At 35.5% G+C, this 27,518-nt stretch overlaps 1 protein-coding gene across 1 annotated transcript in view; it reads left to right on the top strand.

Moving 5' to 3' along the window:
• ADGRA3 (adhesion G protein-coupled receptor A3) overlaps positions 1-27,518 on the top strand; it is a 54,179-nt gene that overhangs the window by 24,497 nt on the left and 2,164 nt on the right. Inside the window, exons 5-17 of the mRNA XM_083835169.1 lie at positions 491-562; positions 2,181-2,341; positions 3,715-3,928; positions 4,558-4,722; positions 11,320-11,521; positions 14,463-14,612; positions 17,233-17,394; positions 17,663-17,866; positions 18,200-18,413; positions 18,565-18,773; positions 23,100-23,224; positions 23,753-23,876; positions 24,728-24,873. Coding sequence (XP_083691295.1) covers positions 491-562; positions 2,181-2,341; positions 3,715-3,928; positions 4,558-4,722; positions 11,320-11,521; positions 14,463-14,612; positions 17,233-17,394; positions 17,663-17,866; positions 18,200-18,413; positions 18,565-18,773; positions 23,100-23,224; positions 23,753-23,876; positions 24,728-24,873 — 2,148 coding nt within the window. The remainder of the gene's footprint in view (positions 1-490; positions 563-2,180; positions 2,342-3,714; positions 3,929-4,557; positions 4,723-11,319; positions 11,522-14,462; positions 14,613-17,232; positions 17,395-17,662; positions 17,867-18,199; positions 18,414-18,564; positions 18,774-23,099; positions 23,225-23,752; positions 23,877-24,727; positions 24,874-27,518) is intronic.

Raw genomic sequence — 27,518 nt, forward strand, 5'->3', positions numbered from 1 at the left:
AATAAAATAACGTTTAAGATTATTGAATGTTACTCTGTTGTAGCTATATGTTTCTTACAGACTTTCACTGACTTTGAGGGGAAAAAAAAGGGATGTTCTTGAAGTATTCACTGAAGTTTTGCTATATAAACTTTTACAGCGTATTAGTAACATCAATTCACTGCAAACAATGAAGTTATTTTAAAAATTCTGGAAGCGTATACTGAATATGTATGTGCTAGTTGTTTTTAATAAAGAATATGCTACCAAACCTTGTTCCCAATCTTAAAATTCCTCAGCTAAAAAGTATTGGGGAACAGTTTATTGGGGGATTTTTGCTATGCTATCAAACTTCATATGAATCTTAGTCTTGTGAACTATGGCAGTGTACCATAATAGTTACTTGTAGGTTTTAAAAATAATGCTGTGTTGAAGAGGGATCTTCTTTGTAAGTAAGTTTCACATTAATCTCTTGAGCATGAATTGAAATCATTTTACTTCTATTTCTCAGAAATCTTTCTGGAAATCTGTTTTCTACACTTACACAGGGAACATTTGATCATCTTGGTTCACTAAAGTCTCTGTAAGTATTGCATCTAATTTTAAAATGATCATTTGTGTTCTTAAAAAAATATTACGTTCTTAAAACATGCTTCAGTGTTTTCTTGGAATGGCCTTTTGTGTGAAACAAAAATAGCCAAATCAAAACTTCCACAGTATTCCAGATTTTGAATGAGATTTTTACATTAATGTGAGTGCTCTCGCTTGCTAGTACTTCAGTTTCTTTTTTACTTTTAAATGTCGTAATAGCATTTTTTAAAGCCTGAATAAGTGCATAGGAAATGTGCCTACAAACATACAATACAATGTAAGCACACAGTACTCTGTTTGTGTGTTTATAGAAAAACCTTCAAAAATGTTCAATGTGTTACAAAGCTCTGAGAGAACAAAGCTATAGCAGCTTCTGGACTTCTGAAGTTTTATTCTGTATGTATGATTCATACATAAATACTTCATATTAAATAGGATCATACACCTTTTACTAAAAAAGGATTAAATGGGTTTAAATAAAATCTTAGTCTTATCTTGAAGAATGGTATATTTTTGTTAGACATAACAGTGGTTACATCTCAACGTCATTACTTTGTAATGAGTTGTAATTGTGTGTGGAGCAAAGTTAATAAAAAAAAAGTATCAGTGTTTATGACTAGCTTGTATTTTTCCCTGGTAATCATGATGGTTGGCTCTCTGTGCTAGGACGTTCATAAAGGTAAATGTTTCCTTCCCTCTTCCAGCTCCTTTTAATTGTTAAAAAGTTGTTATTCCTAGAATTTGTATACGAAAAGGCTGCTGTCCAAGATCATCACAGGTCTGACAAGAGAATCTGAAAATAACTGTTGCTATTTAAAATGTATGTCTGGAGGAATGCCTGCGAACAAAGACCAAACGGAGTTTGACAAGAATGTTGGTTTAGTGTTTGAAGTGTTCAGCCTGTGATGTGCTATCCTCAAGACATTTGCAAAAATAGAAATAAATTGTTTTTAACAGAGGTAAAAAACAGCATAAGCATAATGATTCATTTTGATCCGTTTTAACTGTTTCCAAACAGACTCAATTTTTCTGTAGCTGACTACGACAGACACCTATTGGGAATTTGGTATATTGTTTTAGTAGAAAGTATTAAGATATACAGAGATTTTATGAATCAATGGAAAGCCTTATGTGATTTGCATATAAAGCAGAATAAAACTCGTTAAAAGTGTGTGAGTGGTGGCTCTCGTAAGAGAAATAAATGAGAGGATGCTTTTTATATTTCTGTTGATTTTAATGTTAAAGCATTTGATTGCTAAATAAACCTTCTGTCAGTGAAGTGTGCTCTTAAGTCATGGTGATGCATATTCAGGCACATTATTTAAAAATTACTAGAAATTATTTCATACACAAGTATTAGATGTTATCCGTATTTACGGCGAGGATTACTTTCCTCAAGGAGTGTTTGGTTTTGACTTGACACCAGAGCTTGCAGAGTTATTGGAGTATCTTCCAATACGTGGTAGGAGGCCATGCGGCTGTGTTGTGGCATTTGGTTATCTGTCAACAGCGTGTCTGCGGCTGCAAGAGACATCTACAGCTGTTCTGTAAAGCTTTCAGACCTCTGAGTGTCTCATTTCGTCATTGTGAATACTCGTTTTGCATTGCAGAGAATTTCAGACTGATTATCTTCTTTGTGATTGCAACATACTCTGGATGCATCAGTGGCTAAAAGAAAGAAATATAACTGTACGTGAAACTAAATGTGCCTATCCCAAATCACTTCAGTCACAGACGGTGACGGGTGTTAAGCAGGAGCTTCTGACCTGTGGTAAGCACTTCTGACAACTGACACTTTATTTTCTAATGCATTTGCTACTGTGTTAATATTAGTGGACAGACTTTTTTTAGTTTTATTTCCGTGAAATTCAGAACTTGTATGAAATTTGGTAATAGTGATTCGTTTTTAAAGACTTGGTTTTATTCCTTGTCCAGCTTTGTTTTTTTTTTGGAAATAAGTTTTTGATTACTGATATTAGTCTGTAGAAATTAAGGATGAGTGGAAATGCCTGGAGATAAACTCCTTTTCCTTTTAATACTTGTTTTAAGTGATTTTTATCTAAACTTCACGAGAGGAATCAGAAACTGATATTATTTCTTTTCCCCAGTATCTGCCTTCTCAGATACACAAATTATTCCAAGACAAAGTCTGAAGTTGAAAGGTCTTCATCTTATCATTGATTTTATTTTGTTGTATTTTATATATATATATATATGTAATTCTATTGTTGTTTAGTCTCCAATGCAAATAAATTAGGGTTGGGAGAGTCAGTGTAATAATTTCCAGGTTGGTTCTGTGATTAAGATACATACAAGAAAAACTTGTGAGAAAGTAGCTTTATCTAAGAAGGTGGGGGAATACCACTACACTGGGTTGTTCTTAAAGTAGTAAAGTTTTCTCTTATTAGAGACAGACTAGAATGCACACTGAACTACTGAGATTATTTTTCGGCAGGTTCAGTCTCTTTTATTTTTGGCTTGGTAGAGTTTTGTGCCTAACAGTAGATCTGCCTCAACTAACCTTTCAGGGCATGTCCTATGGCTTTAGGAAAGGAGGAAAAAGGCATTGTATTATCTGTAAATTGCAGTATGCTTGCCAATAGTGTTTCAGAATAACTGAGATGTTTATAGAGGTGGCTTGATTTTTTTTTGTCAGACTTCTGCTAGAGAAGCACATGGCTAGTTTAGTTGCTGAGATGGAGCTCAGCCAGGCATAAGCACCAGTTGTGCTCTGCCAGTGGAAGAGGATATCCTGAGAAGAGGACAAACAGATGAGAAGAGGAATATGAACTTAATAAGCTTAATATTATATATATGGTTTTCAAATATTCATGTTGAGAAATTATAAAGAAATAAAATGCATAGGGATATTTTTCTTTCAGATTTATATTCATTCTTGTGAATGTAGGCTAGCAAATGACTTAGGGAATGTACTACATTAAAAGAATATACATTTAGAAAAAGGATATAGTTTGAATTTCTGATGCATCAAATGTAGCTTTTTGCATATAAATTCTGCAAACTGTAGTTTACAATGTGATTGAATCAATAATTGATACACAATTAATTTTTTCTTGTCTTCTGAAGAATGCTTATAAAACGTATTTCTGGCCATTAATTGTGCTTTTATTTCTTGAATTCTAGAGCCTCCTCTTGAATTACCATCTTTCTATATGACTCCATCTCACCGCCAGGTTGTTTTTGAAGGAGATAGTCTACCCTTCCAATGTATGGCTTCGTATATTGATCAAGACATGCAAGTCTTGTGGTACCAAGATGGAAAGATAGTAGAAACTGATGAGTCCCAGGGTATTTTTGTTGAAAAAAATATGATTCATAACTGCTCACTGATCGCAAGGTAAATCCCTGCAAACTGTGTTCCCCCACCTCCCTTCTACCCCTCAGCCCCCCAGCACTTTCTTGATGTGACTTGGTGACTATTTCAATGACCAGTAAGGCTTCCTCATATCCTTACAGAGTGAGTGTATGTAGAGAGAAACTTCCTAGCAGGGACATAATAACAGTTAAATCAGTTAATTTAAGATATGGATGTATGATGTTACTAACTATTTAGGAGGGAGCTCTAGAGATTGCATAGCTCTCACACACGCAGACACACACACACAGATTTCACATAAAACAGCTTTGTGGTACAATACACTTGTCTTAGGATAGTAAAATTACAAGAACAGGGTTTTCAAGTGAACTCATGAATTGTTTCGTCTTCCTTTTGACTACACCACAACTGGTAATATGGAAGTTCTCCATCAGAGATCTGTATCATTTAAAAAAAAAAAAAAGACAGATTGTTAATTACAGTACACTTATTCATAGGTAGCTGTGATCTTACAAGATCACTCACAGTTTTATGTAACTGGTTGTTTCTTCCATTGTCTTTCTGTACTTTATTCATCTTTTGGTAAAAACTGATGTGAATCTTGTTGCAAGACTGTTGGGATTTTTTGTTTGTTTATTTTGTCTTCCCAGTGCACTGACAATCTCAAACATTCAGGCTGGCTCCACAGGAAACTGGGGTTGCCACGTACAAACCAGGCGTGGGAATAATACAAGGACAGTAGACATTGTGGTATTAGAAAGCTCTGCGCAATACTGCCCTCCAGAGAGGGTTGTGAACAATAAAGGAGATTTCAGGTTGGTAACATCATTTTTTTTCAGAAAAAGTCCATTTACTTCTGTTTTAAACTCAAGCCTTATTGCTTTAAAGGCACCTAAATTAAATGGACGTTCATTTGTAAGTGATATATAATGGATTTTTAGCTGTTCTTGATTAGTGTGTGTTGAAAGAAGTGCACACAACTGAAATACTAAACTTTGAGCTTGTAAACTCAGGTCTTTGGAACAGTTGGAAATTAAAGTATGATATCCAGATATACGTAATTTAAATTATTAGAATAGATTAAAACGTTAAAAATGAGCTGTAAGTTAAGAGTTAGAATGCATACTGGTGGATTGGGTTTTCCACCAGGTTGTCATTCTGTTTTAAAAGCTTTACCTGCTTTCATACAACAAAATAACTATGTAAGAAACATATAGTCTTGTTTTTTTCTTCTGAGTATTCAAGTGAATAATATGAATGTTGCTTTCTTTTTATGACTGTTGGGATTGTAGTGCTAGTTCTGATATTCCATTGTGTTGGATATTGCAGAATATTTTGTCTTTTGTTCTTACCTCTTCACCTGTTTTCCCTTTTCTGATCTTTCTGCTGCTGGTCACTCTAACAACACGTTACTCCTGGAGGTGCCAGCTGTAACAGATAGCTTCTGTATAGATTCTCTGTATGTAAGGTAATTCCCTTTATAATACTCTGTGTTGTACCTCCCTACAGTAGTTCCTGCTGAGGATTAGTGTATGTCATAGCATATATCTTCACTACAGTTTGTAGGGTTTCTTAACATTGTAATAACCGCTTTTCATTTGTGTTCCTTTATGCTGCTTGGCTATGTTGATCTGTTTACATTTATAAGCTTTCTTCCTTTCCCTGTGTACATTAGGGTTCTTTAAAGTCATCTTTATGTAGAAATAATCTAAGACCATTAACATTTTAAGAAATTAAAAGCAAGTTAAAGCATGATGCTAGGACATAGTTTGTGGGGGGAGAGAAGACAAGGTTTTCAAGTACAAGAGGCCTCCAGTTTTAGCAAAAATTCAGGTAAAGTCCCGGCTGAGAACATTTGTGTTGAGTTCAAATTCTTGTTCATCAGCTGGACATTTTTGAGGAGACAGGTAGTGGCCATCTGGGTAGTAGGGAACTGTTAGTAGGGGAAGAAACATTAAGATCAACTTGCTGCACAGAGACGATTTGGAATTACTGAAGAGTTTCACTTTCACGTTGTAATGAATTATTTATGTAGGAAACAATGTGAATATCTTCCTTTTACACTGTGGTGGTTCCTAATGCAGGGATGAGCACTACATTAGCAAATGAGAACTTCCTGCTTAAGATAAAAGGTGAAGAAAGTCAAACAGATGCATGCTGTATTCATCAAAGAACATACACATCTATTTAAATCACTTATGCTTTTTTTTATGATACAAGTGTGAATTGTTCTTCTTTGATTTGCCATTAGAGGTGAAAACAGATGGTAAAGGCTTATTTCAAAGTGTTTTCCATTAAATTAACCTGTGCTGTTCAGTGACTGTTCAGTGTAATAGGATTTACCCCCTCTGGAATTCAGTGAAAAGAAATAAGATATCAGGAAATGTTCAGCTTATCAAAAGCTTCACTGTGTCTGAGTTCACTATAACAGTCTTCCATTTGTAGTTTAGGTAGAGTAATAATAAAGAGTAATTTTTCACCTTTGAGACCATATGGAAATATGGCTTTGACTAGTGAGAAAATGGTTCTGAGCAGATGGCTGTAAATGATCCTAGGTGAATTTGATTTTATAGTTTTTTAGTTGGAACTGGCTAGTCATTTTAGCTGAAGAACTGCTTCAGAATTGGCAGCTAGATTTTTATCCCTTCAAAGATGGGAGAGCAAAGTGTAGCGATGGAGAATGTTTGTCTTTAGTTGGTGCAGTAATGATGGTTTAGCACGAGTTCATAAGGATTAGGTAAAAGCTGTCTTCATCATGGGAATGTCTTTTGTTGTGTTTTTTAATATAAGTATTCTTTTAAGTCTTAGCAGACATCCCAGAATACATTACAATCCATGAATGAATGGAAAATATAATTTGTATGTTAAAATATAATCTATTGCTTCTGATTCAGTAAATCCTTCAAGTGTTGTTTGGTATAATTTTCTGCTGGTAGTTGATAGAATTCTGTCATAAATATAAGAATTATCTTTTTGAAAACTGTTATAAGGTTAAATTAATCTTAAAAATATAATTATGTTGAATTTAGAAAATTACTAAGATGTGATAATAAAAGACTACCTGTAAGCTAATGAAATTACAGTATCAAAACCTATTGTTACTAAAAGATATTGTTCAAAGAAATAAATGTTCTCAAAACAGCTTTAATAAGCATGAAAGAAAGGATGCTTCTATAACCTCGTGGTCTGGCTTTTTCTTCGTGAAATGTAATTACAGTACTTAAATATAAATGAATCCTATTTCCCCCCCACAGCTGTCTACTCTCATGTATATATGATAAATTTTGAGCACCTAATTATAAACAGTGATGAAGTAAGAGTTAATACAGTCCAAATGTGCACTTCTGCTAGCGTTGGTTAAAGTGTGAAAGACATTCAAGTTTAGGCTCACAAGAAATGAAGAATGCAGCCAAACTTACGCAGCCTTTGTTCCATGATGAGAATTTCATATCGCTGTTCACCTTTTGAACCCTGCTTCAGGGAAGAGCAGAGTACCTCATCTCATGCACGTATTGGGGAGGGAAACAGTTTATGGCTGAGAACAGTTAAGATTAACGTTCACTAAGGAAAAACGGGGAACTAAGGAAGCGTAGCTACAGCTGGAGTCAGTTCCCCTATCTGATTCACTGCTGGGCTACAGAGAAATTTACACTTGCACGTGGAGTACTGGGAATGGGGGAGGGAAGAGGGCAAGGGACTTCAGTTCCCCTTAAGGTGCTTTTAGTGACTGCTTATTTCTGTTGGTTTTGCATATGTGAAGTTACGGCAGGAAGCTTTGTAGTTTAAACTGGACATAAACAGTAGGCCATTTAAGTGGAAAGCTTTCTGAATCATTAGATAAATAATGTATGAGCTTTATTAGCAAATTGTTTCTGTAAATGATTAAATTTGCTGGAAAAGTAGCACTGGCTATATGACTGTCTGATGTTGCCAGTCTTTTGAGAAGATTGTGGTAAAAGACGATAAAATGCTCTGTAGGGAGATGAATGAAAAGTAAATGCAGTAGGAATAAAGGGACGGTGACAAAAAGGAAAGAGATGCATTTAAAAAAAAAGGGAAGTCTAGAGATGTGCAAAGAGAAGAGAGACAAATCATCTTGTGATCATCTAATAATCTTTGTTGAATTAAGGAAGTAGTGTTACACTGAAACTCACTTCTTTCCATTTAACAGCTGCAGAAGTTCCAGAAGCTATATATAGCTTAGCGATGATACTTGCTTAGAAATGTAGTAATTAAATGTAATAATTAAAACTGTTGCTGGAAAAAAAATGCTTCTTAGTTGAATCCTGCTGTTTCACTTTTTTCTTTTTTTCCTGATGTTCTGAGTGTAGTGAGCAAAGGAATTGAACATGCCATTTTCCAATTAAAATAGTTTCCTGATCTTCTTGGAGGTCATGTCATACAACATCTGGTAGGACCACGGAGTTTAAGTTAGTATAACACCACGCGGCACTCAGTCTGTAATGCAGCATATTCAGTCAAAACTGAGGCAGCCACGCTTCAACTTAAAAGCCTTTGGAAAAATACATCTTTTAAAAAATTGCGTGTAAAGAGATGTAGATATACCTTTAAAAGTGCTGTCACTGATGTAGAAACCTAATTTAAAAAAAGAAAAAAAGATCATTTTTGTTAAGGAAATGGCATTTTGGAATTTCACTGTCAGTGTTTCTGGAAACCTGAATCTTTGCGTTCTGGAAACTGCGTTTTGGATGTGTTCCCCAAAGTGTTCATGGGCCTGCATGTCATCCAGTATCTGTGTTAGCTGATTTTTCAGTTGTCCTTTATCTGCTTGTTTTCTTTTTACTTCATCCTCTGAAGGCTTTTTGTATCTATAAGAAGTAGGAAGTAGCTCAACTTTTTACTTGTTTTCCCCAAATCTACTCAGATTGGACTATGTTTTGATTTGCCCATGCAGGAATTTCAGTGACTTAGAAATGTTTATCATGTTCTGGTTAGTATATATTGTACTCCCTTCCTTGCTTCCCAGCAGATCCGTAACTTGCTCTGTCCACGACCAGTTGTCCAGACATGATCCAGCACCATTACTTCTGTTAGCTTACAAGGATGCACATAATGTTGCTCTAAGTTTGCAACTGGGATTGCAGCACTTCTCAAAGGCTGCTGTGATTTTTGTAAGGAAGATTTTGTCCTTTCTCCTGGCTTTTCCTCTCTACAGGAGATAAGATGGTAAATAATTACAGAATCTATACCTACTCTTTGAAATTGTTTACATTGTATAAAACACCTGTATATAATTGCTGGCATTTTCAATCCCTGCTTATTTTTTTCGTCTTTTTAACATCCTCTGTTGCCCCTAATTCTGGTATAAGTTTTTGTTCCTGATACAGGTTGAATAGTGACACTTCCGTTAGTTTCTTGAAGTGGCCCTTGAGGCTCTGAATGCGTATGTACTAGGCTGAATGAAGCTGTACTACAAGACCCAAATAATCACCTTTCTTCTCATCTAGTACTCAGATATTATGGTGATGGTCATATGAAGTCTCCATATCTTAACTCAATTATGTCACTGCAGTATGGCGAATTGACTTGTAATGCCAAGCTGTTAGAAATGCACAAAAATTTAAGCCTTTGTTTTCTCTTTTGGTTTATTGTAATTATATTGTCTAATCTTTTTCCATTAGATTCCTTATTGACTTTTGAATTTTTGTGGTGATGTCATGACTCATGCATTTTAAGGATTCTGTCATTTTAAGCTATCATTTTGTGAGTTGCTTGTTTTGACCAAACCAACGTAATCTCTGCCAAAATGCCTGCAATGCTTTTTCTTCCACTGCTGAAGGTGCTTGATGTGGTCTCTTGGAGTTGACTAGAAATTCACGGGAGTTTGAGATAGAGAGGACTTTCAGGATACTGGAGATGGTTAATGCCTTGCATCATGTAAGACAATTTGATCATAAACCATTCCCTGGAATTGTTGTTTATCAGAGAGGACTGTGATAAATCCCCATCATCTTTGGTATGAGAAGTTAATTGACAAATAAGGAAGGAAAATGGAGCCGACTAGAATTCAGCTTCTGTGTTTTGGTAATATTACTTCCATTTTACTTCCCTGAAGTGGAATATTCTTCAAGGTATTTACTCCAGTCTCCTTCAAATGCAGAAATGTGTATTTTTTACAAAGTTAGGTATGTTGTGCAAATCCGTTAATTTAGATAATAGCAGTGATTAATTGGCCATTTACTGAAATACAGTCCAGATATATTAAAAAAAATGTTTTTTTGAGTTTTGTATACAACTGCTGTGTGTAAAGATACTAGAAATTCTTAAGACTGAGAAAAAGTGTGTTGGTTCTTCAGGCTGTTCAAAGAGCTTGCTTTGGCTTGACTTGATTATGGTACAGAAAGCCTGGGGTGATGGAATGAAGCTTTCTTTTGCTGTTGGTTTTAGTTGCACCTTATATGTTAGCTTGTAAGATTTGAGATATTTGGCTTTTTGTATCGTAGGTATATGTGGTTTTGCTTTCAATTTTAAGCATTAGTGTTCTGAATGTAAGCAATATTTTATTCATGTCTTAATAGGGAGAGGGCAGGAAGCATGGCAGACTGGCTGGCATTTCTTGTCCTTGCCTTTCTCAGTGTTGCAGCTTAATTCAATTGTGGTTTCTTTATCTTCTTATATCTCCTTTGAAACAGTTCTTAGGTTTTGAATGATCAGTGCACTAGACGTGTATTGCAATTTAACTTTGTGTTTATTCTTACTTGTTTTTATCTGTGTATATGCATCTATAGATATACAGTAAAATTACAGAAGAGAAAATGGAGAATATTCGGGTTTCCTTAATCTGCTTAGTTCTCTGTTCCTTTAGTTAAAGGAATCCTTTCCTACTTAACATTATGAACATTTCCCTGTCACGTTAATTTCTATTTGGTATATGTTTGGTTGCAAAATCAGTCAGTGGTTATACTACTACCATTGCTTCAGAATTAGTTTGAAAGTTGTTTTTTTGCAGTTTAGTGTTTGATACGAATGAAGTCATTTGGGAAGTTACTGATGCATGTGAACAGGACAAGCAGAAAGTTTGCAGGGCTTGCTACTGTGTTTTTAACAACTATTTAGATAGCTTTAATACAAATTTTTTCATGAAGTAGGCTTGTTTTCTTTTATAAGAAAATCTGTAAACTGTTCTTAGTAATTGTATAAGCACCTTTTTCACTCCACCTGCAACCTCATGAAAGAATGAAGAAAAGCATGCTAGCATTAGTACTCACATTTTGTTAATAGTGCTCAAATATGAACAGCTTGAAAGGACTGAAGGTGAGCCAAGGTGGCCCTTTAAATAGTTTAGAGATGCTTAGTTTTGAGTGTCTCTTTATTTCATGTTGTGCTTAATCCTTTTATTTACTTGTCATGTAAATTTGTCTTTTTTTTTGTTTTTGCTTCTGACTCCCCAGGTGGCCTAGAACATTGGCAGGCATCACAGCCTACCTGCTGTGTACACGTTATTCTGCTGGCAGTGGGATATATCCTGGCAACTCACAAGATGAGAGAAGAGCTTGGCGCAGATGTGACAGGGGAGGATACTGGGCAGAGGAGGACTATTCTAGGTGCCAATATGCAAACGATGTGACTCGAGTTCTTTATATGTTCAATCAGGTAATTTGTGCCAATCTATGAAATCAAATTCTTTAATGAAAATAAAAACTCAGCCTATTTTTCCATTTCTTTTACGTTGGTAAAACTGGTGGTCTTGTTGAGTTATGAAAAACGAATGACTCTGAGTATGCAAGAACTCAAAGGTTAAGAGTTTGATCTATTTTGGGTGCCCCAAGTTGGAGAGCATGAGGAAATTCTATTCTTTAGTGTGCTTGTGTAAAGCGTGGAGAGGATGAATGGTACATGTCTTGAATATATTTGTCAGCTGGATGTCCTATCCTGCCTGTGTTCTATGAGGAAACAAGGCTGGTTCAATTTGTAACAGAACAGCTATTTTCATTATAATAATCATAGAGTGGGCAAATTCTGCTCAGCCTCTGTTGCAGTAAGCCTGTAATAGTTTTTGTGGTTAATAAGAGTTTACTAGTAAAAGTAGCAATTATTGCCTAGGCCTCTATAATCTGATTGTATTTACTAAGAAAAAAATAGTGTAGCTTTGAAACAATATTTTTCTGCTCCAACTACTTTTGAGGCTTATCTCTAGCTAATGCATGCTTTTGGTACATCACTGCAAAACAGTGTATGTAAACCCTGTGTGTATAGGCACTGTATTGATGTTCTCTAGTACATAGTGTCAGATCACTAGCACCTGTGCAACAGAGGGAAATAGGGAGGTCTGAGAAAGTTAGTTATTTATAATACAACTATACCTCTTGAGTTGATGATGTTGGTAGCACAAGCCATGGTGCTTGTCTGACCTCAGGGAGGGATTACCACATGTTGCATCAATTCATAGCGTTTTCTTGTGTGAGCTCACATTCCTTTAGAGAAAACTTCCGTCTGTGCATCAGAAGCACTGCACCCTCTATATGGGAGTTGAGATCTAGACCAGTATGTGCTCTCTGGATGTCTTTGATTTACACGTTTGGTGAGTGCTTCATGTCCAGAGGCTTGGACTAAATCTAGCCTGAGGGTAAAAGCATTGAACTGCATGTTGTGTAGATTGGTAGCTGCTGACTTGCTCCCTCTCTCCCTCTATATACTTAACAGCACCAACTTACTAGCATTTACCTTTCTGCTCTGGTTCCCTGGGGATCAGTGAACACTGGTGTAAGACGAGTGGGAGGGAGAGAAAGGGAGAAGACTGTCTGTCGTGGCCCAGGTTGAACTTGGGCTGACATAACTGTGTGTGTAGTGCTGCTTTGTATTCCTAGCATGGGAGGTGCATGCTGTGGCTTAGTCACAAGAAATGTGGCTGAGGGTTGAAGGGGGGGAGCGCTCAATAAGTGGTTAATAGGTGAGAGGTGATGCCAGGGATCCCATTATTGTCCCCTAATGGGACACAGTAAGGTCAAGTATTTGCTTATTAAGACCTTTGATGTAGCTGGGTTGTTTTTTCCCCACCTGGGAATTCATGTTTTCCAGCAGGGCCTGTAACAGCCCGGCACTGCTGACTACATGCTGCAGCATCAATTTATGGTTGCAATTGCTCAGGAGCCTGGATGATTTCAACCTGTTGTAGCTGTTTTGTTAGCCAATGTTTTTCAGGTTGTGAAAGAACGTTGCCAATTTTGTGTTAAGAAATTTAAAATGCGATTGATCCTTCTTAAAAATACAGGAACAGGTAGTACACTGAAATAAAGCTTTCCATTTTTTTTTTCTTTAAAGAGAAGAGTGGCATGTTTTCATTTTGAGGGTTGTTTTTTACTCATTAGAGCCTTCCTCTCTTTATGTGTAGTAGGTCTGGAAGTCTTTCTAGCAGTATTCTGCACAGAAGTTTATTGTCTCTTTGAGACTAACATTAAATGTAATAATGATATAAGCATCATTAGAGTCTTTGTACACAAAGTAGTTGATGAGCTGTTTCGAACATTAGAACTCTGTCAAGTAATTTAAATCGAATAGAGGCGTATGTTTTAAATGGCAGGAAACCTCTGTAGCATAATAAACATGTATTTTTATATAAATTTATATATAAAGGTATAGTTCTTGGTGAAAAGAAATTTAATATCTAAAGTTCAAAGAAACTTCACAGAATATCTGAATTTGCAAGTTCACATTGTTCAGTGTCTGTTATGACTTGGAACACTGAGTGATTTAAATTGTAAATGGTGTTTTGGAAAAAATAATCTTCCATTAATTGCATTCAATTCTATGTTTATGAGCTAAGACCTGCAGGGAGTAACATATAGCCATGTTTACATGGCAGATTGCAAATTCAGTAGGGCAGACTGTATGTCCAGACTCCAAATAATGCAAAGAAGAGGGGTCTCTACTTTGGATCATCGTGTATAGACAGCATCTGAACACGAGTGGATGATATTAGCACAGCGCTCCACTGTCCCGTGTGAAATTTGTCATTTTGGGGCCCTGCTACCTCAGGCATGTTGGAGTTGTGTACTATTTAGTGGTAAATATTTTTTTTAGCCTGTACTCGCTTCAGGAATGAAGCGATCAGATTTGTTATAGAGAGGATCTGCCTTGGGTTTGTTGTTTATGTGTGTTCTGTTCCAAACACTTCCAGTAATTACAGAATCAAGAGTGAGTGCTACAGCAGTGGTGTGTTGGAATTTCTTTTGGCTTCTCTTACTATAAAATGCTGTATTTTAGGAACTTTGCGTTACTCTCATACAAAGCAAAATAAGCATTTAACAATAGCGTCTCTTTTGCTGTTCTTGGTGCAACATCTACTTTCCAAGACAACCGGACAAAAAAGGACTTGTGGCTGCAGATAATGTTGGTTCTTAGGCTTATTTTCAAACGTGGTGTTGCTAGCAGATATACTGGTAGTTCTGGCTAGTTCAAACACTGAACTCTCCCATGATCCCTGTGAGGTTTGTTAGCCTCCTTGGGAAATGCTGGTTTGTTAATTGCTGAAGTGTTTCCTCTATATTGTACTTACAATTTTCACTTTTTTCAAATGTTTTTCTTCTTTACATAGATGCCTCTCAACCTCACTAATGCAGTTGCAACAGCAAGACAGCTCTTGGCTTACACTGTTGAAGCAGCAAATTTTTCTGATAAGATGGATGTTATTTTTGTGGCTGAAATGATAGAGAAATTTGGAAGATTTGCAGAAAAATATAAAGAGGTAACTGGATAACTTGTCATCGCTTTAAAGATAATCAAAGTGTTGGTCCTAAAGTATTCTGAGCAGTGAAGCCTTTTCAACAGTAGATGCAGGCACTGAGTTAGTGGTTTATTAGATGCTATTCCGTGTTTTTGTTTGTTTAGTAGGTCCCTGAAGTTGCTGACCCATGGTCACAGACTTTGCATTGGCGCTGAGATCATCCAGCATTCACTGGACCTGTAATGTGAGTAACACCTCTGGTCAGCACTGGAGCAGGGAGATAGGTACAGTAAGTCTGTTTTTATTTAATATGGAGTGGGTCACACAGGTTTTCATTGGTATGTTCTTATCTAAAAAGATAAATAATGAAAGCCTCAGAGATCCTCTCAATAATGAATAAAACAAGACTTATCTTCTCCCCTTCCACTGTGGTAGGACGTCTTTATTCAATATTGAGCTGTATCTCTAAGGTTTTCAGTATTCCTGTATCTTGCAGGATATAAGATAAAACATGAAAATGAAATCTTAGAGAACGCTCGTTGTTGGGGAGAAAAATGTCAGTGGTTAAATAGTCCCACCAGTGGGCAGGAACTCTCTGTTTCACTGCTGAACAGAGGTTATGTTGATCTCACTGTACAGTGCATGTTGGGCAATTGTAGACCACAGTGCCTTGGTTTTAAATTTGTACACAAAAAAGCATCCAAATTTCCCCCTCCACCCTCAGCAAACCATAAATGCCAGCTGTAAATTCTTTGCAGAACTCTTGGACAATTTTCAGTCTACAACTTGTTTTTACTATCATAGATTGGATTTTTTTGTGTATTTTGGAATTACATAAGTAGTTCATTAAATAGCTAGTTTTCTATCCAGCTGAAAGAAGAAACGTGTTTTAGATTGCTGCCGTACTTGTTACATTATAAGGGTATTATTTTCTCAGCTGTGACTTATTGTCTGTAAAGTGACACAATCTGGCATTGTTTTGCCATTTTTGAAGGTAATAGCTGATATGAGAATGTCCTAAATTAAGTCTGAAATTACCAATGAATTTGTCTTTGATGTATTTTTATCTTAATTGGTTTGATTTGAAATCAACCTTGCTGATATGTTAAAAAAAAAAAGAGTACAATTTCATTTAATACTCTTTATTAATTAAGAAAATTCTTGTTAGTCTTATTCTACAAAACTCTTAACTATGGATATGATACTGTATTGACTTACACCATCTCATTTTTAGTTCTTTAATTTGCATTACGGTGGCTATTCTGAAATACAAATATTATACATTATAAAATGCTTCATTTAATAGCTTTTTGATGTGAAAAGAAAAATTGAAGATATTCAGAAAGTTCTCGGTAGATTGTCTTAGGTTAAAATGCAGTTTGAGAAACATATGCATACCTTGATAAAGTGAAAGAATAATGTTTAATATTTGATGTATGAAACATGAAATAACTTGAGTCCTGTGATTTCAGGATCTTAACACTGATAATTTATTGTAACAAAACCATCTATTGATGTATTAAACATGGTAACAGCTTTCAAGTAATAAGTAATAATAAGCATCTTACTTTTAATATAATTTTGATTTGTTCTTGAAAACTTAATGAAAAGGGCTGTAGCCTGCAAGTTTTGCTTGATGTTTTGTTAGCTGTGGAATGTTGCCTGACTAGGTTCTGTCCTTAAAAGAGTCAGTTCATAAGAGTTAATATTTTTATATTCCCATTTATACCTTTGTTCTTTTTCGAGTCTTTAAAAATGACAAGCTACTGTGTTCTCTACTTATTAATAATATTCCTTTAAAAAAAACAACACACCACAATCTGGATCAAAAGGAGATCACTTACCAACCCTACCACCCTGTCAGTTTAGGCACTGTGAATTGCATTTCATTCAGTTTTGTTAGAATTATGTGCGCCTTCACTTTTGGTGCAATATTTGCCACTTTCTTAAATGCGGTGAAAATCCAATGTAGGCCAATATAGGTACTTGATAATTTTGGCACAGTTGTGGTCTAAGTGAAGGAATTCCCTTCGTTGGTTTGTATTTTTGTCATGTAGGGGGCCAGGTAGGGAGTATGAGCATCCACTTTAACAGTGTAATTGGTGGTTTGAAGTCAACTCTGGTACCTTTCTGTATTTCTTGAATAGCCTGTGACCTAAAACAGTCCACACAGAACTGAAGGTAGGCAAGGAAGGAATCAAAGGAAGGGCAGACACAGCAAAAGGAAGAGAGGCAGAAGGATTGTGTGCTAATTCTTCCTCTATTACTCTTTTCTTGACCTGCACACTGTACTATTGCTGATTTATAGCTATTTATTTTAGGTTTAAATTTGATTTTAAATTGTTCTTTAAAATAAGTTGAAAAGTAGAAGTTGGAGTATTACACCTTTTTCTCTTACTGAAATATCTGTATTTCTCATGGTTTTGTTCTGTAGTTCTAATGCAATTACACAAATTACTTTGGTATAGTATTTGGATGGAGGTAAATGTCTTTGTATTTCAGTATGTCAGCTTGACAAGCAGTGATTGAAATAAGGACATCCAATTCCTTTTTCTTATGTTAACAAGTAGCGTATTTTCTGGTAATGATCCTGCTTGATGCATGTTATCAAAGATATAACCTTATTTCTTTTCTCTGCTAGCTTGGTGATGTGATGGTGGACATAGCAAGTAACATTATGTTAGCTGATGAACGTGTTCTGTGGATGGCACAAAGGGAAGCGAAGGCTTGCACTAGAATTGTACAGTGTCTACAGAAAATTGCTATGTACCGGCTTGCAAATGGGGCTCAAGTTTATTCAACCGTAAGTATAAATTTCTTTAGAAGACATGTTGCTGGCTCTTAAGTTTCAATAGCTTTTTATTTTTCCTTGCTTAATAGCTTTTGGTATTATCTTACTCTGCTCTTTCGGTAGGAAGAAGAGAAATATTCTGAATTCCCTGACAGATATACAGAAGTAGTTTTTGTTTTGTTTTTGTATACTGTTATGACAGAGAATCCCTTAAAGATTATTTGTTATTCCTCCTGTAGCATGTAACTTTTTTTATTTGATTTTTATTTTTTTGTCTCAGTATTCTCCAAATATTGCTCTTGAGGCTTATGTAATAAAGGCTGCTGGTTTCACTGGGATGACGTGCACCGTATTTCAAAAAGTGGCTACATCAGACCGTACAGGACTCAGTGATTATGGGAGAAGAGATCCAGATGGAAATCTAGATAAGCAACTAAGCTTTAAATGCAATGTTTCAAATACGCTGTCAAGCCTGGCTTTAAAGGTTGTATACTCGCTGTTTTCCCACTGTTTTTGTAATAATATCATAAATGTGAATCACTTGGAAAGCAAGCTTACATTATGAATTTCTGATGTTAAAGTAGCATTCTTATGTAATCCAGAATGACACTGACAAAGGATGATTAAAGTGACACAGGATAATATAGTTTGCTTATGGGATAATTTCTTAATGGGCTCAGTTTTTAATGAGTAGGTGTGGTTTCCCTTATTAAAACATCTTAAGTGGAAAGATGCTTTCAGGCTGTTTGTAGGTATAGATATTAAATGCTCCCTAGTTCATAATAGTTCTTGTTTATTTCAATCTGTCTATTTCTAGAATACAATCGTGGAGGCTTCTATCCAGTTGCCAGCTTCCCTTTTCACCCAGAAGCAAAAAAGAGAAATCAGACCAGCAGATGAATCTGTCTACAAGCTTCAGCTTATTGCATTTCGCAATGGAAAGCTTTTTCCAGCAACAGGAAATTCAACAAATCTGGCTGATGATGGGAAACGTCGTACAGTTGTAACACCGGTTATTCTTACCAAGATAGGTTTGTTTTTTATTACTACACTTTTATGATCTTTAAAAATAAGAAGCTTTTCTTGACTCATTTCTGTCAAGTAGCGTGTATCTAAATTATGTTTTTTTTTGCATTTGGCATATTGAGAAATTTATGTGCAAATACATTTATTTTGTAACAGATGGTTTAAACCTAGCCAGTCACCACATTCCTATAAATGTGACACTGCGGCGCATTGCGCATGGAGCAGATGCTGTTGCAGCTCAGTGGGACTTTGATCTACTGAACGGACAAGGGGGCTGGAAGTCTGATGGCTGTCGCATTCTTCTGTCTGATGAAAATATTACTACTATTCAGTGCCACTCCCTCAGCAACTATGCAGTTTTAATGGTATGACACTTAAAATTACATATTCTTTCTGGAACTTAAAAACATTGGAACTGCAGTTCTGTTTTTTGTTTCTGCATTAAAGTAAGCATTCCCATGTTATTTTCACAGAAAACTACACATAAGAAATATTCAGTTGTTACTTCTGTTAATACAGATTTTGATGCAAGATGAGGTTTAAGTGGAAAACTGTCAAAGTGGAATTAATTGCTTAGTATGCTGGAGAAAAAAGAATTTTCATACGAAAAGAACTATGCTATAGGAAGCCATTCTAATGAACCATTTAATTAGATGGGGTTTTATGAACTTCAGTCTTACAATGGCAGTTTAAAATAAAGAACAGATAGCATTGGAGAAAAAATGCATCTGTTAAATAAAATTAGTTAGCTTTGTCTGTTAATAGGAATGCTTCCCAGTTGTTGTTTTTTTGCTGTAATCTATAATCAGGGTTAGCTATTTTACTGCAAATTAGCTATTCATACACTAGTATCAGTGAATGGAATAGTATTAGTGAATCTGGTTCATTAACGGAAGAAATGAACTGAAAAGGTAAAAAAAAAAAAAAAAAACTATACAAAATAAAATCTTATTCTTTTAAGAAACACCTAAAAATCTATATCTCAACATTAGTCTGCATGTATTGATGCCAATAAAATGGTTAACCAGTTGTAAAATACGATAGATGGACAAAAAAAGAGGGAGGTGCCTTCTCGTGCACTTTAGTTAGAAGAAGAATTTCTTTTTTGCTCCTGGAGTGCTTCATTTCAGAAGCTTCCAGTTTACAGATGGTGATTGATACCCTGCTCATCAGTCATCACCACATGTAAAATGTGATACCTTAAAAATGGTACACCAGTAGGAAACAGGGCGGAAATTTTAAGAGCTTTAGGAATACTCTTAACTTACTAAGTATAAATTTGGTGTGGGTTTTGTTTTGTTGTAGTTAATGTGCTATTTGAAATTATATATATATCTTTATGTAATCATACTCGGAAGAAAGAGTATTTCTTGATGATCAGTGCATGAGAAGTTGCAGTTTTTGTTGTTTTCCAACTCAAATTCATAATTCATCCTCTTAAGAGAATTAAATAGAATAACAAACAGCTAAATAGAAATAAGCAAAATTAAGATTTGGCATGATGCCATAACGTTAAAAAAAAATTCTTTTACCTCTGAAGGTACTGTTTTAAATGACTTCAAACTGTTATAATCCCTTAGTTCCCTTTAATATTTTTAATATATAATCCTTCCCTTAAAATATATGTTCTTTAGAACTGAATTCATCTGTATGTGTAGTATACATGTGAAGAGAGATTATACTTTAAATTGGTCACATTTCTGCCATCTGGAGGAAGAAAAATGAAGGGCATACTCAATCTGCAGCTGTAAATGACTTTCTATATTAACACATGGTAGGATTACATCAATAGCTATATTGTGAGGCATATAGAAAACTGTTGACAGCCAGAAGTCAGAAAAGAGGACGAGGCAGCTTTCTTGCTTTTCTGCCAGTGGCTCTTCGAGCAGGCATTCCATTCCATACTCAAAACCGGTATTCCTTAAATATTTAGCTACTTCCAGAAGTGTTAGGCTGAGACAGGAGAGGAGTCAGTAGGTGGAGGAAGAGGGAGAGTAACTCTCATCTATGTTTCTTACAGTATGCTGCAAAACAGCTGTCTCTCTAAGTAGCTGCTGAAGAAAGTTTTCATACTTCCTATGTATTATTTAACTAAAAATTAAAAATAAAATAATAAGATTATTTTGAGTTCAGTTTTAGAAGTTTGGCTTTTAATTCAGCAGTTATCATTAACATAAAATAACATGAACAGAAGTGGCAACCAAGGACCTGAATGCGGCATCCATCATTATGGCTACTGGCTAATAACCAGAGTTATTTCACTCTTCTGCACATATACACATTGAAATAAAAGGTTTAAAATAGTGGTTTGTATACATTTCAGAACATAATGTAAAGTCCTCTCTGATAAGGAATGCCATAACTGAGTGCCCAGTTTCCTAATCTAGTGATCTAGGAACATACAGCTATAAAACTTTGTATTTAGTTGGAAATCATTTTAACTACCGCTTAATAATGGTGCAGATAACCAGGAGGCTCAGCAGTTCTCCTACAGTTCTTGTTCTCCAGTACTCACCAGCTGTGTGTGACACTGCCTTTGCTTATGCTTGTAACAGCAGTGGGTAGTTAAGGATCTCCAGCTGGATATTAGCCAGGCCGTGGGGGGTGTTCCAATCGGACTATGCTGCCTGCCTGAGGTGCAGTATTTTATGACCGTTCCTAAAGTGTTTTCATCTGGGTGCTGAGGAAAACCAAATACATAAAAAATCAAACTGACAATCTGACTAAATTAGTTTGAAATGAGGTTAATAAGTTAGTTAGCAACAATAAATTTATATTCTGATAAAAGAATAATTGAAGTAGTGAAGATGCTGCTGACTCTAATTTAATTTTAAGCCTTGATTCAAGAGCTCTTCCCCTGACCATGAGACCAGATAACCCATTTTAACCTTAAAAACAGATTGTGTATCACTGATTTTTCTCAAAATAAATTGAAGCTTCCTTCTAATGTTTTAGTTTTTTTGTGAATGCTGAATTTATTCTCCCTTCCATCAGCATGCATTTGAACTTCACTCAAACTTCTAAAAGTTGTGTGATTCTCACAATGATATCTGAGAAAAGTTCCTGTATCCTGGCCCATCTGAAAATAAAAAAATACATATATCGTTTTCCACTGAACTTAGTTTTATTTTGTGCTTTTTCATTACCATTATGGAATCAGAATCCTAGTAAATCGTTCCAACATGAGTGGAAACTTACCTAACTGCATCCAAATCAAATGAGAGTATTTTTTGCTTTTCTTGTTCATAAGTGAAAATGTCACTCCTGAGATGTTATTTAAAATATTGTCATGCTTTAACAGTTCAAGATTCCATTTCATACTTACTCCTTGAGGAATATTTTGACCAGTGAGTTCACCAAGCTGGAATGATGCTAAAGAGATGTTTAAATCTTGAGTTATCAATTATCTATTCCAGTCAAACAGTACTCATAGAGTAACGGTCTGGTAGGAACCTCTGGATGTCAGTAGGTCCAATCACTGCTTAAAGCTGGATCAGCTTCGAAGTTGAATTATGTTGCTCCAGGTCATATTCAGTCAAGCTTTGAGTATTTGCAAGGACAGCAGTTGTACAGCCTCACTGGGCAGCCTGGGTCCAGTATTTGGCCACTGTCATCAGAATTTGTTTCGTACATCTAATTAGAATTTTCCATGTTGCCAGCAATGTCCATTGCTCCTCACAGTTTCACTGAACTCCAAGTAGTTTGACTCAGTCTTTTTTTTCCCAGTAGATGGTTCAATATAATAATGAGATTTCTAATTATAATGATTAGTCCAGTGTAGGAGTAATGATTTCTCCCATCTTCCTTCTCTTAGAGATGAACAAATCCAGCTTTTTCAGCCTTACACATTGTGTGCTTCACCCTGTTAATGATTCTCCCTTTGTTAGACTTGCATTATCCTATGTGTCAGTGTCTGTCTTATACTGGGGAGTCTTAAACTGAATATAGTTCTGCAGAGGTGGTCTTGCAGTGCTAAATAGAGGGGAGTAATTGCTTTCATTCACCTGTTTGCTATATTTTCACTAGTACAGGGAAGCATGGCCTTGGGCTGTAGGGTATGCTGCTGACTTGTGTTCAGATTCTGTCTACCAGCGCACCCTTAGGTTCTTCTTTTCTTTGTTTTCTATCTAGTCCAGCACCCAGCCTGTACTGTTGCATGCATGGCGTTATTCTGTCCAAGATGCAGAACTCACATATTCCTTTGTTGAAATTCATGACGTTTTATCAGCCCGTTTCTCTGGCTTTTCAGAATCAATCTGTATATTCTCCAATCTACTGATCATTCTCCCCACTTCAGCATTATCTGCAAACTTGCTGAGGGCGCTTTCTGTTCCATCTCTGAGTTGTTGCAGATGTTAATCATCACTGAAACACATGATCGTTCTATGTGCAATACGAAGTTATATGCATTTTAAAAACAAGAAAGTTGTGTTCTGTCTAAGCTGCTAACATTTCTGTATATTCAGACATACACGAAGTCTGTGTGCTATAAAGCGTGACTGCATTTATAACGTTCAGCCAGAATAACGGGTATTGGTAGAAGAAAGACAACCATATATAATGGGGGGAGGCTACAGGGGTATAGTATTATATCTAGAAGGTTCCTGATTCTTTTATTGTCTCGTCTCCCATTCCCACCCACAAAATAAGGAGATAAGATGGACTAACGTTACTTTTGGTTTTGTTGTCAGGACTTGACAGGAGCTGAACTATATACGCAGCCAGCTGATCTTTTACATCCAGTAATTTATGCTACTGCCATGGTTTTGCTAATGTGCCTGTTGATGATCATAGTCAGCTACATATACCATCACAGGTATGAATCAAAATCACTAGAGACTAAAAAAAATTACTTTCAAAGTGCTTAGGATCCTTTTCTTTCTTATATGAATGTGATACAGTAATTTACATTCATATTTTTTTCCTGTAAAATTTGTTGATGCAGACCGACACTTAAGCAAGTAGCTATTTTGTATGTTCTTTAGTATTATAATTTAACTCATAACTCTGTATCTCTTTAATTCTTATTTTTCCTTCATGATGCAAGAAAAGACCACTCAAAAATGACAGTGAAATTTAACAAAATGTTTAGCTTTTGACTTTTCTGTTAATGTCAGTGAAAGCTTGAAGCCTAAGATTTCTTGAATCAGGCCTCAAATACTTGTATAAAGCTGGTTAATAAGAGGGTGTTTTAAATTCTTGTAATGAAGATTAGAGATTATATTTGAAGTCAAACAATCATTAACAGTAATTATATCTCATTTAACATGAATGTATCTTGCTAGTTTCTGAAAGACAATAATGCAGCTGTACTTTATTTTGTCTAATTTGTTTTTTTTAACAGTGTGATCAGGATCAGTGTAAAAAGCTGGCACATGTTAGTTAACCTAAGTTTTCATATTTTTCTGACATGCGTGATGTTTATTGGAGGCATAACTCAGACCAGGAATGCGAGCATTTGCCAAGCAGTAAGTAAACACAACAGCACAAATAATAAGTTACAATTATTTCCAAAAAACAATGTTAAAATACTGAATTTTATCGCTTCCATCATTTGGTAGGCAAAGCTGAGCTTTTATGTAAATATGAAGGTTTGCTATTTTTAGCTCTTATTTATTATAACTGAATATTTTGGAATTGTACTTAAGATCATTTGAAAAAACTAGTTTTACCAGTTTCATACTATAGGGATATTCATATATATCCCCATGCCTCCTACAGTGCAGTACAGGCATTTTCATCAGAATGTAAAATTTTGATAAAGAATCAATTTTTTTTCTACCTTAAAACGTCTCTCATTTTGACCCATCCATGAGGATAGAACTAGATCATTATTTGAAAACCAAAAAATAATTCAGAAATGCACTGGATTTCTTTAGCCAGAAACGCTATCACAAAAATGTTTTTTACCTGGTAGTTTTATATTTGAGACTCATTTGTTACAGAATTATTATAGAGAGCTGTAGGTGACATTTACAGACCACACAAAAAGGTGATTTCTACAAATATAAAAACATTTATTTTTTACTGCCTCAGGATAACTTAAAGGAAGTGACAAGTATTTGAAGTCAAAGATCTGTTCTTTCTATAAACAAACAGCTTTATTGGGACTCCTCTTTTATAATGATTTATTCTTCAGAGATTGAGCCATCTATCATTCAGTTGTGTTTAAATGTAATGCAGTTGCTTCTTTGGAAAGCAACTGCATGAAAACTCAGGTTTTATGCAAATTTCATGATAAATGGTTATCTTGTAACTTGGTAAAATGGGAGTGTTTGGGGGTTTGTTTGTATTTTTCTCATTTTTTATTTTTTTTAAGGTTGGGATAATTCTCCATTATTCCACTCTTGCAACAGTATTGTGGCTGGGAGTGACATCTCGTAATATTTACAAGCAAGTAACCAAAAAAGCAAAAAGGTGTCAAGATCCTGATGAGCCGCCACCTCCACCTAGACCAATGCTGAGGTGAGCCTCTTTTGTTTCTGCATCTCTATGTGCCGGGTCACCTTGCTCATATTCTGACTAGAAGTTTTAACAGGTTGATATTGTTCTTTTGCAAGTGCTTTTCCTGTAAGATTTTTCCTTTCAAGTTTACAAAGTTGCTTCCAGATTTTTCTGCTCCTCAGCGTCATTAATGAGGATGAAGTGAAGGAAGGCTGGTCTCAGCATGTTACAGTTACGATGTTGTATTTCTGATTCTTAAATTAAGAAATTGGTAGTGGTTTAGCATCACTCCTGGGGCTTTGATTAGGACTTCAGATGGGAACGCTCCCCATTAAGTTATAGGGGAAAGAATGTGGAGAACTGTGTTATCAGACAATTAACAAACACTAGAATTCAAGTAAACAGTTTAATATGGTTTTCTGAAAAATTGCTGACAAGTCATTTCAAAAATGTCAGGCATTGTCAAATGAAAATAGTATTCTTTGTAAAGCATTCCTCTTTTGTATTTCTAAAATCACTGAAATGCAAACAAATTATATGTAAAATTCCCTTTATGAAATACTTTTAGTAGTAAAATTAACATAATTCGTACATATAGCTTACTCTGTGCCTCCAGATACTAATTAAAGACTGCTGAGCTGGAATTCTCCACAAGGTGGCAGACATTGATTAACTTTGATTAGTTACATAGCAAATATTTAGATTAATTTTAAGGTACAGAAAGTGCAGAAAATCAGAAATACTCTCCTGAATATCAACTAAAATTTGCAGTACTATGTACAAGCATATAGAAATATTAAATGCACAAGTCAGAAAGTAGAAGGCTAGTATTTATACTGCTAAGCACTCCTTTTGCTTTATTTAGTTTATTCATTGTTTTTGTTTTAAGAAAAATAATCTGTTCCATTCAGTGTAGGATATCATGATCACCAACTGTTTGCCTTCCAGCAGGATACTGCATGGCTATTTTTAACATCTGTGTAACTTTATTTCATTTTCCATCCCCTATTATTTGTCATGCTGGTTTTGCTTTGGAAAAATTTACAGTAATGTTACCAGCCTCAGAGGCTCATCTTTGTGTAAACATAAACATGCACGTACCTTTTCAGATCTGGGCACCTCCTTTGTGACAATGACAGTAACTCTGCCCTGTTCTTGTACTTCTCTCCAAGCATACTTAATAAATTCTCAGGTTATTCTGTCTCTTCAGATCAAAGATTTCCACAGTCAACATGTGATGTTTTTGCGTGGGATGGCCATAGAAGGATTTAATTTTTTTTTCATTCAATTGCGTATTAAACTCTTGCTCAAGGCAAGCCTAACCATTAGTGGCATAGGGTAAAGAGTTCTGTATAAGAGTTTCTTGCTTGTATGGAACCAGTCACTTCCTTTACTCAGGCCCCCGGTTTCTTGAACTGAAAGAGACAAAACCAACCAATTCACTCTTTGCTGCCATACTGCTTAGATTCTTCCTCCCATGTACCCTTTCAGATTCACAAAGGGTATTTTGAAATGGATGAAGAAAAGCCCTGGTAGATGTATATAGGTATATAGTTTTCTCCTCATTTGCCATGTGCAAATTATTCTGCTTTGCATTCTTTGGGTTTAAAGAAGTCCACTCTGAAGTTGATAGGAAGCCATTGTGCTTACACTTGGATCTTCAGTTCCTGTAGGTGTCTTATGAGGGTAGACTTCATACCTATTAATCTTCCTTCCTTACTAGCATAGATAAACTTTATTCTTTATTTTGGAAAATTAATTTCATGTAACATAGTTCTGTTGATCTTCTCTATTCTATATGTTAATGTGGCTTTATCTCAGTTCATAAACAAGGTGAAAAAGACTTCAAAACTGATTCCGTGTTTCGTAAAACACTCTAGACCAGAGAGGGGTTCTGATGTGGTTCACAGTAGCCATATTGCAAAGCTAGTGCAGCACTTGCACTGGGTGGAATTTCTTAATTGTTCGGAACTTTATGCCAAGTATATTGAATTGCATTGCCATGCCAAGCGAGAGGGTGTGAAAATAACTGTTTCCTAGCTGCCAATCACAAGAAGGAAATGGAGTTTGTCATGCAGAAATGGTGTTTTGTTGACATGTCTACCAAGACAAAAGGAAACAGTTGCAAATTATTTTTACTTTAAAGAATTGCTTTTAAAAGAATATCAAGATCTTAATCGTAGTATTCTTCATGGAAATCAAAATACAGTAGTACAAATACTGGGTATGAATGCTCTACTTAAAAACACAAAATGTCACTATTTACATGGTTTTGTTACTGTTGTAACACGTTGTATATCCATGTCATTAGATTTTTGATCCAACTGAAGGAAAAAGTGTAGCACAGCGTGCTATTGATCGGAATGATTGTTGGTAATTAGTGATTTGATAAGTTAGATCCTCTAACAACATATGCCCTCATCCTTGTGAAAGCATAGAGTTTTCATTATTACTGCACAAGGAAACAGGAGGTATGTGGTACAAGATCAGAGTTCTTTTAAAAAAAAAAATACAGTTCTTATGGCTTCTGAAAAACAAAACAGTTCTTCTGAAAAGTATCCATAATATTAGGCAAATTCATCTCCAGGAACAAGAGAGAGAACACTTACTGTTTTATTCTAAATTTCCATATTCTCTTCTAACAATTTACAGCTTCTAACTGTCAT

Source organism: Anser anser (genome assembly GCF_964211835.1).
Source record: "Anser anser genome assembly, chromosome: 4".
NCBI lineage: Eukaryota > Metazoa > Chordata > Aves > Anseriformes > Anatidae > Anser > Anser anser.